This window comes from Chelonus insularis, unplaced genomic scaffold (assembly GCF_013357705.1).
Source record: "Chelonus insularis isolate UGA/USDA-ARS -01 unplaced genomic scaffold, ASM1335770v1 contig_321_pilon, whole genome shotgun sequence".
Lineage (NCBI taxonomy): Eukaryota > Metazoa > Arthropoda > Insecta > Hymenoptera > Braconidae > Chelonus > Chelonus insularis.
In genome coordinates this window covers 150239-170473 of record NW_023276492.1, presented here as the reverse complement: position 1 = coordinate 170473, position 20235 = coordinate 150239, and the positions used below count along the sequence as shown (strand labels likewise).

General features: G+C 27.6%; 1 protein-coding gene across 5 annotated transcripts in view; it reads right to left on the bottom strand.

Annotated features, from left to right (window-relative positions):
- Positions 1–20235, bottom strand: part of Btk29A (tyrosine-protein kinase Btk29A) — a 78783-nt gene that overhangs the window by 27316 nt on the left and 31232 nt on the right. Inside the window, exon 1 of one of the 5 annotated variants that reach the window (XM_035081188.1) lies at positions 8594–8947. The exons of the other annotated variants lie outside the window; for them this stretch is intronic. Within the exon in view, the coding sequence (XP_034937079.1) occupies positions 8594–8687 (94 nt within the window). The 5' untranslated portion in view covers positions 8688–8947. Of the gene's footprint in view, positions 1–8593; positions 8948–20235 lie in introns of those variants that run through there. 5 annotated transcript variants of the gene reach the window in all.

Genomic DNA, 20235 nt, shown 5'->3' with positions numbered 1-20235 from the left:
GTTTAATTGTCCTGTCATAATTAATTAACGATCTCTTAAATCTTTTTATAATAATTCTCAAGTTATTATTTCATTACATCACAATATATAAAAAATATGATGCAATAATCTCTTCAAAAGCTATCTTATTTCTATGACACCCCAATCAATGAATGAAGTTCAAAACCAATTCAAATCTCCAAAAAGCTTTTGATTTACGTCACTGACCAATAATTCATAAAACTCATAACACAATGAAAAAATAAAATAAAGGTTCTAGCGTTATGTAATTTTTTTACAATATATAAAAATCCAATCGAAGTTGGGGGGAGTTTTTGTGTGACATTATTTACTGAATTGAAAAGAGCCAGATTAATAAATATCTCAACATTTATAGTGCTCGATAGAAAAGAAGTTGGTGCTGCGATCGAGCATACATCCTTTGCATAACAATATCGAAGAATCGAAAATACTTGGAGGACAATTCATAAGCTTTTCATTAGCCGTTGGATGAAGGAGTTGCCATCTAAAAAGTATTGAATTGGCGTGAATTGAAAAGTAGAGGCACAAACAACTTGGTCAATTGTCAATGGTCACGAATACAAGCAACAACTCGTGAAAATTCATACATATATATTCCCTTTTATAACTAACACACCATTATTCCATAGTTCCTAGCATCAGATGCCAAGCTACTCTAGCTCGATGGATTTTGTAATAGGCAAAATCTCTGGCACCAAGCCAAAAAAGATCGATTGAAGCTTCAATCTATACTCTCTTGGAGACTCTTTTCACTTCCATTATCTCAACTCTGAAATTTTGTTGCCGTCGCCTACAATCCACCTTCATCGGGGGGTATAATCAAAAGAACACCATTGTAGTAGACATTAAATGCCACGTTGGGTCTTTTCCTCATATCGACCTTGATGAGATGCCCACGTGCTCTATCTTCCATCGTCACTTCTTTCTACACTTACACAGATGTAGAGCCAAGATTGCTGTAATTACTTTTTTTCCTTTTTTCATCTTCGTTGTCCTTTTGCTATCTGTATAAACCTCATAATGTGATAATAATGATTGCCTATATCAAGAGAAAGATATTTGACCTAGAAATGGAATTTATTGGAATATGTCATTAAGTAGCATGTGATTTTAAAATTATTCAATAAATATAGGTGATTTGCTCATCTATTTTTGATTTATTCATTAATCTACTAATTAATGATTTAATTGAATATATTTATGTCTTTCTTTTATTTATTTTTAAATGCTAATAGAATTTTTTCTTCAATACATTCACTCTTATCTGATTTTCTATAATAATATGGCCTTGACAAAAAAAAACAACATTCTAGTACATTAAAAATAAATTTTTTACGTTTTTAAGCTATGGAATTATGAGAATCCATTTAATTAATCTAATTTATTCAACGATTTTTAATTAATTTTAAATATAAATACCAAGAGTATTACAGTTGGGATTTTGAAATAATTCAACATATTTTATTGTATAAAAATGTGAATATAGAAATGAATGATTGTATTGGTGCGGATGTCTATTGTGAGAAACAATGTATAAATGTTTTTTATTTCTTTTGTAAATTATTTTTTTTATCTCTTTACATTCATCAAAGCCTCATTAAACATTTGCTGAAGTGTGAAAATGTGTGACTATCATAAATAATCAGCTAATTTTCTTCGGATCACATATGGTAATTCAACGGTATATACATCCGTTGTAAAAACAAGACAACGACCTCGGTAAAAGACAGACCATGTCCTTGTAATAAATATTGGCTGGTGCATAATAACGATACACTGAACAAGGAGACAAATGAAAAATTAAATTTAGGAGTGGATCATTAATGTAAGAGTAAATAGCCTTGAGAACTCTAAATTAGTTTAAGATATTTAAATTTAATTTCTTAAATAGCGTCATAGGTAACAATAATGTAAGCATGAATGTGGTAATCATGATGTGTTGAGGAAGGACAAGTTATTTTTGAAGGGCATCATTACATCTTCTATAGACTAGTCATTAGAAACCTTTAATTCAAATGAAGATAGATAATCTTGAGCTTGAGTAAAATAATAAATAACAATATGTCTATCATGTTGATTTAAGAAAATGTTATTACATCAATGGCTAGATTTTTGATGATATGTTTTGGATAAAATATAAATTGTTTTTTTTTTTAATTTTTAAACTATAATTGTAATTACTAATTTCAAATGAAGTACTACAATGAACTGTTGATGATGCCTAGAGAGTGGATTGTAAAATAGAATAATAAAAAAGAAAGCTAATAATATTTGTTTATGTTGTTTCTTAACATATCTCATAAAAAGATGGATGAGCATGTAAACATTTTGCAACGATTTTTCCTTTAATTCGTCATCATCGTTGCATCATTAATTAAAGAAAACTGTTGATGGCATAGAAAATTTATTGATAATAAAAGTTAAAAATAATTCAAACAACAGGAAATAAAAGTTTAGCTTTTCTTTTTCTCATAAATCCAAGTCATTAATTGTTATCATATTTTACTGAGATAACTACTAATGCAAAGTTTCCAAAATTCTAAAGTATTATAAACTTCTCCAATTACTTTGTCTAGATTTAAAAATCTCCAATTACCTAGATTAACCAAAATCCACAGGATTATATGATCTAATGCTATAGTAGTATCTTGTTGACACATGAAAAGTGTACTAAAGGCAATATGATCTCCAAAGGAGATTTATGTAACCAAAATGGTGATTAATTACCTTTATTAATTCGTTCAAATTGAATTTCCTTGCTATTCAAAATTACCCTACACATTGTTAAATAATTTTGAACCACAAGAGGGATTGTGCTGATATTAGAGGTAGAAATTATTGTATAAATTCATGTGACTAGTTTGCTATACCATAGCTATTCATAATTAATAAGTTTGATCATGTTTATAAATAATATACAAATGAATTTATATCTTATTTGTTTATCATCAGCTTCAACTTCTGTTGAAAATCTAATCACTAAAAAAATTCAATACTTTCTTATCATTTCATTATGTATGTTTATACCTGATCAACTTTATGTGATTAATCATGCTACAAGAACATGAGTATGACTCGAGGCCATATAGAATACAATTCAATGCAATAATTTAGCAGACTCTAAATAGTAAAAGCTGAGGACATTCTTCAATACTATCATGAACATATGATTGCTCTGTTTCCTCGTGGTTAAATTGTCTCTTGATAATCACTGGTTTGTAAAATATTATTTTTTCACTTGGAAAAAATATACGAAGCGAAAAAACAATTGTTTTGCTCTAGCTTTCAACCATTTTATATTGTTTTTTTTTTATTATTTATTATTATGATGCTCAAAATTTATTTCCATGGCTATGCTTTCTAATAAATCAACCAGTTATATCTAATATTATAATTTAAAATGTGTAACAATTCAACTTTCATTGAGAAAAGAATTTTTTTCAATTAAATTAATGATCTGTTAGCGAATATAAGAGAGTAAATTCAAAAAAAAAAAAGGAAATAAATTACAGTAAAAGCATTAAAAAAAAAGTGGCCTGGTTACTTTCTTGAAAATAACGTTCTCTTGTACTTGTCAGAAGAAATAAACAGGAAATAAAAATGACGAGAAGCAACCGAGCGAAAAACGGACAGCTTTTGCGGTGGAGAAGATGAGTTCGATGACAATCTCAACCTTGCTTCCAAGTTTTATTGTACCGTTATATTATCACAGTACACACAATTCAAGACATATTGACACAACCGAGGTTGAAGTACATGAACCGTGACCGATATAAATTACAATCTCTCAATAGTACTTGTTAAGTACAATGAACAGTAAGTACATTAATTACTTATCAATCTAATTGAAACATTAAAATAGATAAATGTCATTAATTGGAAATTCATTGAGATAATTATATATAACAAAAAGTTCTGCATTATTAGCCATCTATTATTGTAGGTACTATTCTCATTGATAACCCTGATGATCTTATTTCAAGCTTGGTTATGTAAAACCTACATTCAATTATGTTTTACAAAGTATACATTTATGTGATATATTATTATTTAAGAATGTTTATGATATCAAGAATTCAATTGACAACATTGATAATCCTGCTAAGCTTCAATAGTCTGCGGTGAAATCAAAGACTTTTCATGGAAATATATTTGCTATCTTGATGAAATAATTTTTTTATAACTAAAAACATTCTTTAATATATGCCAAATTTAATGATCATGAATTAATCCTACTTGCGGTGAGAATAAAATAATTAATAGTCTTTCCTTTGACTACTTATGTAGAGGAAGTTTGGGTAATGAAATGAAAAGATTAACCAATAATCATTCAGAAAACTAATTAAGAAAATTTTTTAATGAATTTAGCAACAAGTCAATGAAAATGAATAAATCATTGAACATGAAAACATGTTTCTATCATTTTTTTATACTTGCAATCCATTAGACTCTAAATTCAATGTTCAATAATAATTAGTCAATTAATTTTGATCTAAGAGCTAATAAATTTATACAGACAAATTATTCTTCAATCATAACAGTATAGCTTAGCATAAATAATTAATCTGATGTACTAATAAGCTGTTAAAAAACAGTTTTAACTATTTTAATAATGTAAATTACATCAAACATGATGTTTACTGGTTATGATAATCTACAGCTTCAGGCATCAATCATTCAACTGAATATTTATATTATTTATTGATGAATTAAGAATTCTTGGCTTCCTTCAATCCAATATTTATTCACAATCAATAGATATATTTTTATACTAGTGTAGTTAATTGAAATAATTGATTTGTTTATTCAAGTGAAAGATAAATTATTATTTCAAGCTTTCAATCCTAGTTTGCAAATAGAATTGAGAATTTTTACTTGTTCACAGGTTAAAATTAAGGATATCAATCAGCATGATGTTGCTATCATTGAAACCATCGAATTGAAAAAATGTCAATTCTCATTCATTTCGAAGACCTATGTTGAAATAAAAAAAAAACACCTAGTCTAATGGAGAGTTAACTTAATCTGACAAATCATTACTTGGAATTCATTCTAGTGAACTATTTCATTAGGATTAATGAATATCCTGTGATCAAGATGTTTATTCAATTGGTTCAATAAATGTTAACCAATGTAAAATGAATGCTCGACTAAATTAATATTAGAAGAAAAGGCTAAATTGTACTTGGTAAATAACCCATATGTATAAATATTCTTTGAAACAAAAGAAATTGAAATTTCGAAAACATTTGTTTGTCACAAGGTATTATCATTATAATACTTATAATAGAATATGAATACATAATACATCTATCCTAACTTTGAATATTAATAATAGTAATTCGTAATTGTGTTGTAGAATGCCAAACGAAGATTTAAAATCTACCATTAGAATAACCATAATAACTTTCAGAAAATGATATTCAAGTAATAATATTCATATATTTTACATTTAGATGGTCTAAAATGAATATATGTTATCTGATAATATACTCATTTTTGATTTTCATGAAAATTAAATCTTCCATTACTAGTTTATGCTAATATAAACGATTAATAATGACGATAATAATTGTTATTAGATACACTAATAACCTATTATCAACCAGCACTATTTATCATCATAAAACTATTCATGAATAGAAAGTATTTTTGTTGTCTTCCTGACCTATCAGGAATATTCATTTAAATTGTATGATGAGAATAAAAATAATGAAAACACATGTTAACAATTTAATAAACATGCTGATTTGATTCCAATTTATTGATGAAAACTATTTGTTTATGATTTCATTTATTTATAAATAAATGCATCGAACAATAAATGAATGTTGATCAATAGCTATTCGATAATAGAAATGATTCATCTATAAACTTTTTGAAAAATATTAATCGTACCCGGAAAAACATGTTCTGTTGTTGCAATAGGTTGGAGATCAAATCTTGCATTGTATGATTTTTAAAAATAATTCTTCAACTGGTGTCACAAACTATTTGAGATAACAAAGAAATTATTATTATATTAGAAAATACTTTATAAATAAATATCTGATGGTATTTTTTGAAACAAAATAAATCAATTTTTAATCAAATACATATGAAAAATTTATTATTGAAACTTGCTATTTAATTAGTATAAAATTTTGCTAGAAATTAAATAACATTCAATATTGAATTTAAAATTTCATGAATAGAAGGAGAAACACATTTATCTAAAATTAATTATTATTAATTTTAAATCTATTCTTTCATGGTATTTATTCAGCAAACGAGAGAATTGAAAAAATAAATATGAAGCATTATTTGATTTATCATATTACTAAATGAATTGTTTTAATTATTGATTTATTCAAAGGTAAACAACAAAAGAATGAAATGCTTCTCATTAATATAATATTGATTAAACATAAAATATATTTGCAATTACTCTGAAATTTTTATGTTTTGTCATTATAACAAATAAATGCAGTTGATTATAAAGAAAACGTCGGAATAATTACAGTAAATGTTATGAGCATTAAAATGTCAAATATATTATAGAAGAAGAAGTCTTCCTTTCGCGGTTTCGCCCACGAAAGTCATAGAGGTCTATGATATTGCAAAGCTAGTGCTTGCGCAAGTCGTTTCACAGCGGGACGCCCCTGCTATATGATGCGAAGGATTAGATACAAGAAGAGAAATGATGATGACGAAGATGGTATGGTTCTAACTTTACCTCTCCAGTTACAACATTTAATGATTAACTAGCACCAAATGTATCTAAAAAAAAAAGAAGGAGTCATACGCATGTCATGATTTCCTTTCGTGAAACCCGACTTTTTTCTTGTGTAAGCCTGCATGTTTGATGATTTACCGCAATGTGAGTAGGTCCGAGTTCGTTATCAGACCGAAGAGTTGGCTATTATTCGGTCATTGTACTCACTATAATAAATAAATAAATAACTTGAAAATAAACAATGCTTTTAGAATTATTTAATTTAATAATAATATATATATGTTTTTTTTTTAGATTATAAAAATCCTCTTTCTCGGTATTAAGATATCAATAATTTACACTAATCCGGTAATAGAAGAGGCTAAATGTCTGTAGCTGACAGATGTCTAGATCAATGCTTACATTTTTTATTTTTAAGAAGGAAATGCCTAAAGAAGATTAACTAAAACAATAAATAAAATTAATTTAATAATTAGATTAATTAATTAATTTTTTGTTTATAGTCAATTTTATATTTATTTTAATTCAACTTTTTATTGTTATTTAATTTTTTTTTTTTCTGTACATGTATTATTTTCAGAAATTTTTTTTAATGTAGGATTTTTTTAAATTCATGTTCTTGAATTAATGTAAAATTAGATGAATTTTTAATTAATTTTTTATGTAATGTGGTAATAATATTAAGAAAAATAATAATGTTAATAATATTATAAAAAATAATTTATCATATTAATCAAGAGTAACTTTTATGATTAAAATAGATCTGTATCTTAACAAAGTTGTAACATGATGTCTCAATCAAATGTTATATCTTATAAAAATTACCTCACAATATTTTTCATAATTATTTTTGAGAATCATAATGATGTAAATATAACTGATGAATCAGTTAGTTAATATGATTTTGTCAATCTTAATTGTTGACTAAATTGAATGAGCAGTTGGTGAAGACTTTCGAAATAACTGTGACATTTTATGATTGCGGTGTGAAACGTACCGAGTTCCATTCACCCTGACCATTTCCACGCGAATGATAAAAGAGAAAGAGAAAGACATAATTTAGAGACGAGATTCATATTCTAGGTTTGAAATTCAATGCATAAAGATAACAATGATGGACTGCATTGTAATACATATCAAATCGATTATTTCTCATTGTCATGTCATGTGAGGAAACCCAGACTTTATATTATAAAAATATGTTAAATTCAAAATACCATTACTGACATTACATGTGGCACTCAATCGATTAATTCATCGTAACGCCGTAAAAATAGAAAAAAAAACATCACAGTTGGACAAATAATAGAAACACTTACTTATTACATTACAAAATGTTATCTGTCTATAATCAAGTTTAGATACAGATTAAAAAAATAAATGGATAAAAAATATTACCCGGAATAAAAGAGAGCCGGGTAAATTAGTAATGAGCCAAGAATTCAATGAAAATTGAAAGAAAAAAAAATGATCAAGCAACTGAAAATAAAATTTGAAAAATGCAGAAAATATTTCCGAGTTCAAGAAAATATTTCACAATATCACAATAAAATAAAATAAAAAAAATAATATGTGCATTATTCTAGATAAAAATCCAAAAATGCACAATATAGTGTATTATGAACAACTCGTGTAATAAAAGAATTTCTGGTATAAAAAAAAATCCCATGAAGGTATTAGAAAAGAATAAAGGAAAGAAAATCTTATAAGCAACATTTAAAAATCCCGTTACAATGACTCTCGGTGCAATCGACTTCTTTTTTTTTTTCCTTTCTATTTTCATCGTCGCTTGAGTGCTCTTGACAGTTGTGGATGGAATGATAAATAGAGAACGTGCCGGGACAGTGCAAAACATACCGGAAGTGACGTGGCCATGAGCGGTACCAGTAGCAGAATGTACAGCATTGGTAGCAGCGTTGGCAACCTGCTTCAGAGCACTTAGAACCATCATATTATTTCTTTTTTTTTTTTTATTTTATTTACACTTGCCACTTATTACTTTTTTCCAATTGCACTATCATCACGAGCTACCAGTTATTAAATGAACTCAGAGCAGCCTGGAGCTGTTGACCTTCCGGTTCAATTAAACTTCCGCCCACAGTGCTGGTGGATTTCAATTGTTATAAGCAATGATTAGCTGTGGTTTACTCAACAGAGAATTGCCACGAGTACCTGGCGTTCACGAACATCGCCTAGGAGAGACTAGTCGGCCTCCACCAACGCCAGGCGACAGGCTTCTCCTTCTCCAATTCCAACTGTACTCTATCTGTCTTTTACTTTTACATTCAACCTCTTCACTTCTCTCTTTTCTTTGCCATGAGTTTCACCTTCCACTAGTGTACATTTAAACTCAAAGTCACTCTCAAATTGTATATAAAGTTAACACTTTTGGCCTCATAAAATGTCTTTATCAAGATTCTAATAAAATAAATGGTTAATCTGTAGATCAAATATAAATTCAATGTGGAAATTGAGGCTTTCGGTTGTTTTGTTGTCGAGGATAAAAAATTTTTCGCATTGCTATTAAATTCTTTTTTGATTACTTTAATGTATGTTAATTTTTTTTGCTTTCATGCGTCTTAAAAACATGCTTATTATGCTGTTTCTTTTATTACCTTCTTTCGAATAATAAAAAAGCAACAATGAAAATTACATTCATTACATTTTACATTTTTTCCTATTAAACTATACTGCAATATTTTATTTAAAATATATGGATTAAATTCTTTATGCATAAATGTTGAACGAAATAATTATTGTATTGTTTGATTGAAAACAGACGAATGTTAATTATTAATAAAAAAAAATATTTTAACACACGAAAATTCCATTTTTAAATAATAAATGGAATTTTTAGTTATTTTAATTGTTGATAAATTGGAAATACTAATAATACCATTGATAATTAATATTTTTTTTTGATTAGATAACAATATATCTATTAAAATTATTTTAAATTTCCAATAAATGATATCATCCTCAACATGAAACAACTGAATAATCAAATGCAAACTTTTTTAATCTATGAGTAACTTTTATAAACATATTCCTTATGCACATAAGATGCTTTTATCAAAATTTAAATAAGAGTTATGATAGCAAGGATAAAATGTGTTCAAAACGTTTTATCCTGAAGATTAAACATGAAAATGGAAGTTAAAAATTTTCTCACGAGAAATAAAGTAAGTTTGTTTAATGAAAAATGAAAAGACAGTAAAAGTTTTGAGACTGTAATGTTAAAGGTGCGTTTCACCTTCAAATAGTTGGCGGAAGAGTCTATAAGTGAGAACGTGGTTGGAATTTAAAAGATCTAAAAGGAGTAAAAGACGAAACGCTATTAGTTTTCTCTTGGTTGTATTTTCATTATTCTCATTCGTTTCGTCTCGACGATGGTAAATGTCGAAAGAACGATTATGTTGAGGGCAAAGAGAAGGGAAAGGTAAGTCAATGAAAGCCTCCTTTACCCCGTCCTTCCTGATGTAAGGAGCAAACGCTCAGAGAAGCCCCGGGAGAATAAAGTCGTGACTGATTCTCTCGACCTAGGTGCAGCTCTAGCTAACGAAACAACCAGTTTGAGTATAGCTAGCAAGCATCTACAACTATAAGACAGTATAAAATGTGGATAAAGCAAGGCATTGCTAGAGAAACAGCTAAGAACTCTTTATCAAATTTCATCTTCTAATATTTCTCATTTTCTTTTTTTCTGTTTAACCTGAAATTCTTTCCCAAATGCTTTTTAAGCTTCAAGCTTTTGAGGTAGTTTTGTAAAAATACCAGTCAAGAACCATCCAATTTGCCTCTATTCATTATTTTCTAGAGAACAATTTTTAAAAAATAAATTTTATACTTAAACTTAGTTTAGATAAAATATTTATTTAATAAACTGATGAAATACCAATCAACTTTTTGTTTTTTCATTTCAAGTTAGAAATGACTTTCTCAATCTTCAATAATAAAATCCTATTTTCTTGGTTGAGAGAAAAAAATTGAATGATTCTCACTCAAAAATCATCAAGTTTTATTAAATCAACATTGAATAATTATTAATATCTCTCAAGAAAAAAAAATATTATAGAGTGTCAACACTAACATGATTTACTCTGTGAGTCTTTGGTAATCTGAATGGGAAAACATAGTTGTATACTCTCTTGGATTATCCTTCTACCATCACTTCCTTCATATTCTCATATACTTCCTTGAGATGCTGTGCTATCATCAATCACGTATGAAAGCAACGCTTCTGCTTAAAGATGCGTGAATACGTCCTTGGATTAAGGTCAAATGTACTTTGATGCGCGTTGCAATACATCAGCATGTGTCTATATTATTTGACGTTTTTATAGATACAACTCAACACTGATTTGATGAGAATATATTATCTTTAAAAAAATAAATAGTAATTTTTTTTTTATTTTTTGTATCTTCCATTAAAGTGAAGTGAATTGGAATTGTTTTGATGAAATTATCTTGTAAATATCTATGTTCAGATATGCTTCATTGATCAATCAAGACATAGAAGTGAAAATGTCATCTTGACATATAATTGAAGTTCCAGTGTACTTTTTAAACTTAAGATATTCCAAAAAGATTGCAGGAGTCATTTTAAAATTATTAGATAAAATAATGTATCAAGCTCATGCTAAAGTTTTGTCATCAAAGTTTTGTTCAAATTTATCACATTTTGGTTTAAATTTGAGTCTAGCTTTTACTAACTCTTGAAACCTTTTAATAATCAAAATATTTAAGCTTATTTTATTAAAATCCATACTCATTTGTCATCAAAATGTGTAAAATAGTTTATAAAGTTAAACATAAAAAAGTAAATGAAAGAAGGTCACTTCATCATCAACATCTTTGATAATTAAGTTGTTAAATACACCAAGATCTCAATGCTTTCTTTATTTTGTTATTCAAATGAATCATTTTTCTTCCAAGAGCTTGAAAAAGTTTGGAATATTTAATCTCCAGTTTATTTACATATTTGAATATTACTTCAGAATGTATAGACATAGAAAAAAAATAAAAGTCACACAATGATTTAATAAAAAATCTTATAAAATGAAGAAGTATGATAAACAAAAAAAAAAATAGAATGGAATTGTGTTGTTGATTTCAATGCTTATATCATTAATAATGCAAATCCCATGTCTCCACATCCAATATCTAATTTTGTTTCAGTCCTTTTGGACAAATGCACACATAAACCACATACGTCAATTAGAATTCAATATCAACATTCACTAATCACATGAATTATTTGTCACCGGTTTATATCAAAAATACCATAACATCAATTGCATGATCATCTAATATTAATAAATTATATAAAAGAGATTAAACTATTAATTATAGCCTAATAACTGTTGTAAGAAGTTATCATAGATTTTCTAACTAAAACAAAAACAAAGTACAAATGAACAATTCAATTTTCCACCGAAAATACTAAAATAATGGAATTATGTATTAATTTAAATGAATGTGGGCTAAATTGAACGAATTATTCATGTATTTTATGAATTCTCAACCATATCGACTCGTTCACAGTTATTTTATTTCTAAAATATAAAGTCATTCGCACAAAAAATTCTAATTATTGAAACGAAAAAATATGTGTAGATTAATTTTTTGCATCAGAGTAAAAAAAAAATCATTAATATTTTGTTAAGATGAATTTATTTTTGAATTTGCTATTGAGATTAATTGATGGGTTACCAGTAAAACACCCACACCCGAGCAAACCTACATACATTTAATTCAATGAGGCGTAAAATAATAAACAATTAATCACATTAATACCACCTATACTATTATTCAAGAGTTTTATTTATTCAGAGTAGGCATAGAAGCGGACTAATTTTGTTTTGTTTCAATTCATTGATTTATTATTAATTAAGGTTTCAGGAAGCATTTTTTCTGGTTAATTTATCTCAAGTAAACCATATGTTTGTTAATGATGTAGAAGCTCCAATTCTATAGTATTGAATAAATACTCATGAATAATTTATAGATTTTTTTGATTATTAACAAATATAAATCAAGTATCAAAAACCTTAATGAATAAATCAATTTTCAATTGTTAACAAGCATTTAGTTGATTGCATATTTGAACAGAATTGAATTTTAATGAAAAACGTTCATACTAGATACAAAAGTTTTTTCACTAAAAATATTTCATACTGTTATTCGTTTATGGTTACAATATCCACCACTTATTTTCTAAATGAATACAATTTTTTTTCTACGAAAAAAAATCATTTAAACGAAAAATTCTTTTTCAAATATAACAAAATATAATCTTGGTCAATTATAAAATATTTCTATATTGACATTTTCATGTTTGCTTGTAAAATCAATTTTTGAAACAAACAAAGTTGTGATAGAAAAAAAAACAATTTCTCGTAGCGAATTATTAAAAATTCTAGAAATTTTTATGGAAACCTAAAAGGTAATTTTTTTTCAACATAACTGTAATTTTTTCATGGTAAATGGATGAAGAGTAAAATTAAAAACTACCTGCTTTGATTAATGTCTATTGAATAATTCATAAATCTACATGAACCCAAAAAAGAGAGATAATAAAAAGAAAAATGATTATAGTTTATGAATGAAATAAATTCAACAAATGTCAAAGTAATGATTATTCCTTTGAAAATCAACAAACACCTCTTTAATTTCAGTCTTGCAATTTTTGTTCAATTGTCATTTTAAATGGTTCAGTAATAGCAATTTATGGATTTTACAAGTCATTGTTGTTACAAGTGTGCAGATGCTAAGAGACGTTGATGAGACTGTAAATCCTGATTCTACTTCTCTTCACGTCTCTCTCGTTATTCTTGAGTGAAACTACATAGAGAGCAGTGAAGCGAAAAGCGTGGATAAGGCTTCAGGAGATATAATAGTAGTACACTACATCCGGAGCTGACGAGAGTCCCCAGGTGCGGCATCGAGTTGTCAGTGGACTCGCCCAGCTCATTATCTCCTATAAAACCAACGAGCAACGACTAAGGCGAAAGAGCGACCATCAGAATACTACAACTCCAACTTTGCCTGTTATGGAATAGAAATCCTCTCCTATGTTAACTTTAATTTAACCCTGTAGCTAATTATTACATGCTTTTACTGTTATTCAAGCATTTACTAAAATATAAGAGCCAAAATTCGTAAAAACCTTCTGGATGAATTGAAACTCTAACGAGAAAACTACCTGCATTTACTCTATTTATTGATGCTGATGAAAGTTTATCAATTATCTTCAACTATTATTTCAATTCTTTGAGTTAAAAAAGGAAATTCTTGATGATTATCTAGAATTAATAGCTAATTTTCAATGATAATTTAATATTGAGTTGTGAACTATTATTTACAACAACTAATTAATAAATAAATACATTACTGAACTTTTCGATGTAATTTACTACAATTTGTGGAGTTCGATTTAGTGATGATGCTGATGAGACCAATTTACCAATAGATAATCAAATTAGTCAATGAACTCTAGGGAATAGAAAACTAAAACTCACCTCCATGAAGTATCTTCTATTTTTGATTAAATCATATGTCATTTTTAATAAAAAAAAAATTGATATTAATCATGACAAGAGTGATATTCAAAATTTTTCATAAGTTATAATAATAAATGCAATAGATAGCTTGATAGATCTAATAAAGGACATGTTTTCATTAAAAAAAACTTATAAAAGGTTCAAAAATCCAACATGTTACTTTACACTCTCACTTCTAAATAGGAGAGAGAAATTTATTTATAAATGAAAAATATAATCTTTCAATTTAAATCAGTAGAATAAAACTTATTGACAGCTTGTAACTGATGAAATTGAGTTTAACACCAATTTAACAGTGCAAAGTTGCTACGTATCAATGTAATGTAACAAAGTTAACGAGTAAAAATAATAAAAAATAGTTATGAATAGACATTTTACAAATGAAAATACTAAAAAAAAAATAGCTTGCTTCACTTTGATTATGAAATTTGTGTAGACTGAAGTTCTACTAGAGGAAGTGCATCAAATTTGGAATTTTGAAGGTAGTTTGATACACAGAAGTTTCCATACACTCACTTCACCATCTGTGTTTTGGTTCAATTAAACTTGAATTGCTTCCTAACTTTAGTATTTTTTATAACTAAAGGAATCAGTTTGTTAATATTTAATGCAGTTTTCTCATCAAACTACCTTCTTTTCTTGATTTATTGTTGATCTAAACCTGATGAAAAGATAGCAATCAATCGTAACCTTTCATTCACTTGTGTCTGTTTATTATTTTATATATCAAGTATTGAAGGATTTTTTAAACTTTTTTAGTGCAACATATAATCGATGAAACAAAAGAACATTCTATTATCCCAGTAAGATGTAAAAGAACTGAATGAATTAGTTAATACTTGATTGATGTAGGTGTGGGCAATAACGCCCACCTTAAGTACTGTTTTTTACTAGCCATTCAGTGGTAAACATAATTTTTAGAATAACACGAGTTAAAAAATATAATTTTTATGACATCCATTTTCTAAGTCATGTTTGCTGTAATAATATTTGTAGAGTCCAGATTTTGGGTAGGTGTCATCGCCCACATCTACATAAATTCAGTTGTAAATATTATTAAATGAATATGTTTACTGTGAATAAATAATGTGACCTCATTAATAAAAGAAATGTTTTACAACTGGAATCAATAAAAATTATCAATCACTGTATTCAATAAATATTAGACAGGATAGTAGAAGGAGTAAATGTTCTGTGGGTATTTCTTAGTTATTGGTGTACCATGTGTTGCAACATATTTTTATGGAGCTAAAGTTCTAAAAATCATCTTAATGTGGTCAACTTATTGGAACATTTTATTATTACATTCCAATCTTAATAGTCTTAGATATTTTTATTACAAGAATGTTCGAAAGGTTTTTTATGTGAAACTTTGAAATCTATACTATTTTTTCATAACAGTAATAATAAAATAATAATAATAACTGGTATTAAATTATTGTAAAGTGGTTTTTATTATAACTTTACTGAAATTAACATTTCAAATTGCTTTGGCTTTTTAAATAATTTCTAGCTTTATGAAGCAATCAAAAACTCAATATTCAAAGCAAATGGAACCTTTTTTTATTTATTCTTAAAAATTAATTAACGATTAATGGTATTAGTTAACGGAATAATTTATATTATGGACCATCAAATATCACCATTTTCATATTTACCAATAGAAATTGTTTGTTATCAAACTCCTTTTTTTTTTTTTATTCTTTTGTGGATCTCCTACAAAGCAAGGTGGAATAAAGCCAACGGAAATTGCATACAGACAAAACAAACGCATTGCGATCTATCTCGCACAAATTTCTCATGCTGTCAATACTTTAATCTGAAAAAATTGTCTATGCAACACTAAAAGAAAAAAGCTGAGCTAAAATTACCTTTTTCACTCGAGCGATATTAAGATTATAGTAAATTTTATTCTGTTGTGGGATAAAATTTACTCTAACATAAATACTTTTGGCAATGATAAGAGAAATTGTACTAAAATAAGAGAGAATTCCAGTAATACCTTGCAATGTACCACAATTATCTTGTGTGGTAGAATAAATTTTCTTTAAAATGTTTCTGCATATGAACAAACTAAGCAAGAATTCCAAGAGTATTGTTGTTTGAGTTCATTTCGATTGCATGATATTTTTGAAATAATTATGTTTTAATAAAATAAGAACATAGATTGACCATTGATTTATTTAATTGAATGCAAAATAATTTATTATGGCAAAAGCAGGTAGTCTTTGTGTAACATGATCTTCTCATATGAACTCCATGCTGCTAAATGTGCTATTTATTTTAAAAATAATAACTTCCCAAGTATGATCAATGTAGTTGAATAAGATTATTACCACATGAACACCGAGCTATGTAATTTCAAAGTGAACACTATTTTCAACATCATCTCCAGTTTCACGTCCACCTCACAAATCTCCACGTGGTACTTTTTTTATGAAAAAATGAAAAATATGTAGATTGAACATTATTCACCATTCCATGAAATAAATTCAAAATTTTCCCTCTCGAAATGATATTAGTACCCAACTAACTTCTTTAACAGTTCATAAATTGATCAAGGAATTGGTGAATTGTTTGAGTCATAATTTATTTACTCAGAATCATTAATTAATTTGAGCGCTACCAGATTGTTGGCAATATAATTAACGAGCTTATCGAGTGTTAATGAACATGTTCAAGCTGCTAAAATTAACCAAGAAAATCAATCATTCTTTTTTGTTAAAACACTTGAATATTTATAGCAAATTCCTGATTCAAAAAGTAATATTTTGGTAATAAAAAGATTGCATTTAAAGTTGATTATATTAATCCATTAGATTTGCTCATGCAATGAATTTAATACATAAAATCACAGTGGCATTTAGAACTGTTTGAATTGAAGACAAATGTCAGAGAAATAGCTGATTTCACTTATTTTAGGTAAGACAATAGTTTCCATGACCTATGAGATAATGAGTAAGTACATAATCCATTCCTACCAATAATACTAACTTTGAATATTCAAATATTTATCATTGAAATAATTTCAAATGCTCTGGGAGTTCATTTCCTATGTGACAAAAATCACATTAAAATGTATAGATCGTAGTTCAACAACTAAAGCACAATGTTGATAGTTATGAGTTTAAAGTATGCATACTTTCTTAATTACTGCACTCTATTTATTAAACATTACTAAATGACACTGATAACACATTACCGTTATGAAAAATTCATAATTGAATCACTTTGTCAGTTGTAAATTAATACTTTGTCTATATAACAGCATTATAAAGTTCACAAAATATTGCAGAAAAAAAAAGATATTAAATTTAACCGCTATTTGAATGAAGACTGATAATCAAAAAAGTTAACCATTTAAAAACAACGCAAGATGAAAATTTTTTTGATAAAAAAGTAAAATTCTCATCAACTTCTAGACAACTTGTTAAGTTCTTATAAACTTGGTATAAAAATGAACTAGTTCTGTTACTCGTTAGTAATTTGGATGGGCAGATGATAAAGATCCAACGCGCGTCATATCGCTGAGAAGCATAAGAAATTTTACAAACTGCCTTAGGGTACTTGGACAGTTTGGAGAGTGAAAGAAATGATGGAAATTGGTGAGGAAATTATACAGAAAGAAATATTTACTGTGAGTGTAGTGACCCCAGTCAGATGATACACACCCTCAGGTGATGCTCAAACAAAGCGTGAGTTAGCAAGAAACAGAGCGAGGTCAACTTTTAGTTGTCTGACACTATAAGAAAACTTTGAGTGATAGTCAAAGGTCCTTTACCTTTGACATTGCAGGTTTTATGAGTTCTAACTTGCTGAACGACCTCGAGAACTGAAAGAAACGAGTCTTGAGCATCATCAAGCCCTTCAAAGCAACGTTTTACGACTACATTCTCCATCAATTGGCGCTCCTGTTTCTCGTGATAAGTAATAAGTTAAAAAAATCACACATAAACTGGTGCTATTTGAGAGGTTTCTTCAAAGCATCTTATAAACTTGTCTAAAAGCAAAGAAATATCATCGAATTGAATGAATGCAGACAAAGTTCTTGCTTTGGAATTTACAACCCATTATGTTATTTTTAGTTCACGTTTTACGTATTTTTTTCTTCTTCATCACCACTTACGATGAAGATAAAAAAATGCTACATAATTATCTGCTTGAGTATCAGGTTGTGAAACAATGTGAATTGCAGTGATATCTTTTATCAATTAGAGCTCTTATCTTTGCTCATAGTAAGAATAAAAATAAACATAACAGCTTATTGATTTATAAATGCTTGAATCTAATCATAATGTGATTTAGTGAATTGTCAGGTACACACTGTTCGTAAGGGCTAAACGGTAGTCAATAGTCGTTGCACGACCACGCAAGCGATGTTCGTGCAAGCGATAAATTGGTTGCTTCGTATATATCTGACACTGGCGACTGCAATAGAAACGATAAAATTTCAAAACATGATAGCTTCTATTTTTATGGGTCGCTTATGCTATCGCTATTTCGTGTTCATACTATTTGAAGTTTTTTTATGATTTCGCTATTTCACGCTTCGAAACAATAAAATAAATTTTTTTAATGCTTATATGATATGGTATTTATGGTTATTAACAATCTTATTCCACTGAGAGTTAGGTACAAGCTCTACTTATGCTGTGAAATCAAATTGAGATGTTATCTTCATAACAATATTTAATACGAACTTCATTCTGAAGAATTATCTATTCTAGAACTATCTATTGAATATATTTTTAATAATGTTGTTGTATTTTCTATGATTTTATTTTAATTGAATACTCTTTTATAAACATGGTTCGAATGAGTTATGAATACATCCATCTTGTCATCCTATAAAATAAAATAAATGAAACTGATTGAAAAACTTAATTAAAACTATTTGTCCTTATTTGGAAATTTTTTTTCCAACATAGGACAAAATTAAAACAAACTTTCTACATTTATTAATTACTTGAAGTGCATTAGAATATCATAGCCACTTTACAAACTAAGTGATTGATAAGAAAGTCAACTGCAAACATTTTTTTTTGTACTTATTGACTATGTAAATATGAGAAGTGATTCTATAAGTAAATTAAAGATGAAGTTTTTTGAACTATAGTAATGTTGAGGACTGCTTTACCCATGAGACCAATTTCCATTTGGTTTCTTTACGATTTTAAGAACATTACGACAAATTCAAAGTTGGATTTCCTGATACTTAAAATTCTACTAGCAATTAAGCAATTTAAGAAAGTTAGGTATTCCAAAGAACTGGTCTAACTATTTTTCTTACAATGATATATTTTGTAGTCACCACATTAAAAACTAAGACTTTTTGCAAATCTTCAAAGCTCAAGTGCAGACTTGGTCAACAATGGTTGAAGCAAGATCACATAATTTATTCCACCTAGCTTTATAAGCATAGTGTCATTACCAACAACTCAATAATTGTACAGCTTTGATATAGAGTGTTTTGCTTCCTATTGGAGAACTGTTATCAAACAATATTCCTAAATTATTATCACTTATATTGGAGATGAATAACCTTTGACTCATTCCGTTCATTTGAAAGATAAGCAGCATACTAATGAGCATTGGAGAATGCTTTTGAACAGCTAAAACTTTTCCACCTCTAATTTCTATGCTTGGATGGAATATTAGTTTTTTATTATAAATATTTTTATTAAAAAACAAGAATTATTATTATGTTTGACATTGAATTAATGTAAAGAATAAAGAAAAAATTATGTCAAATTTATCTCAGATTATATTTAACAAATATATGTACTGCTTAAGAATCTATTGAATCTCTTTATCCCAGATAATCTTCAAAAGAGTTATGATGGCAACCGTTGAGCTACAATTTTTTAGAGGCTTTAGGAAGGTAGTAGTATAATCCAAAGTCATCTAAATAATTTCTCTATCTTACATTTTTTTTGT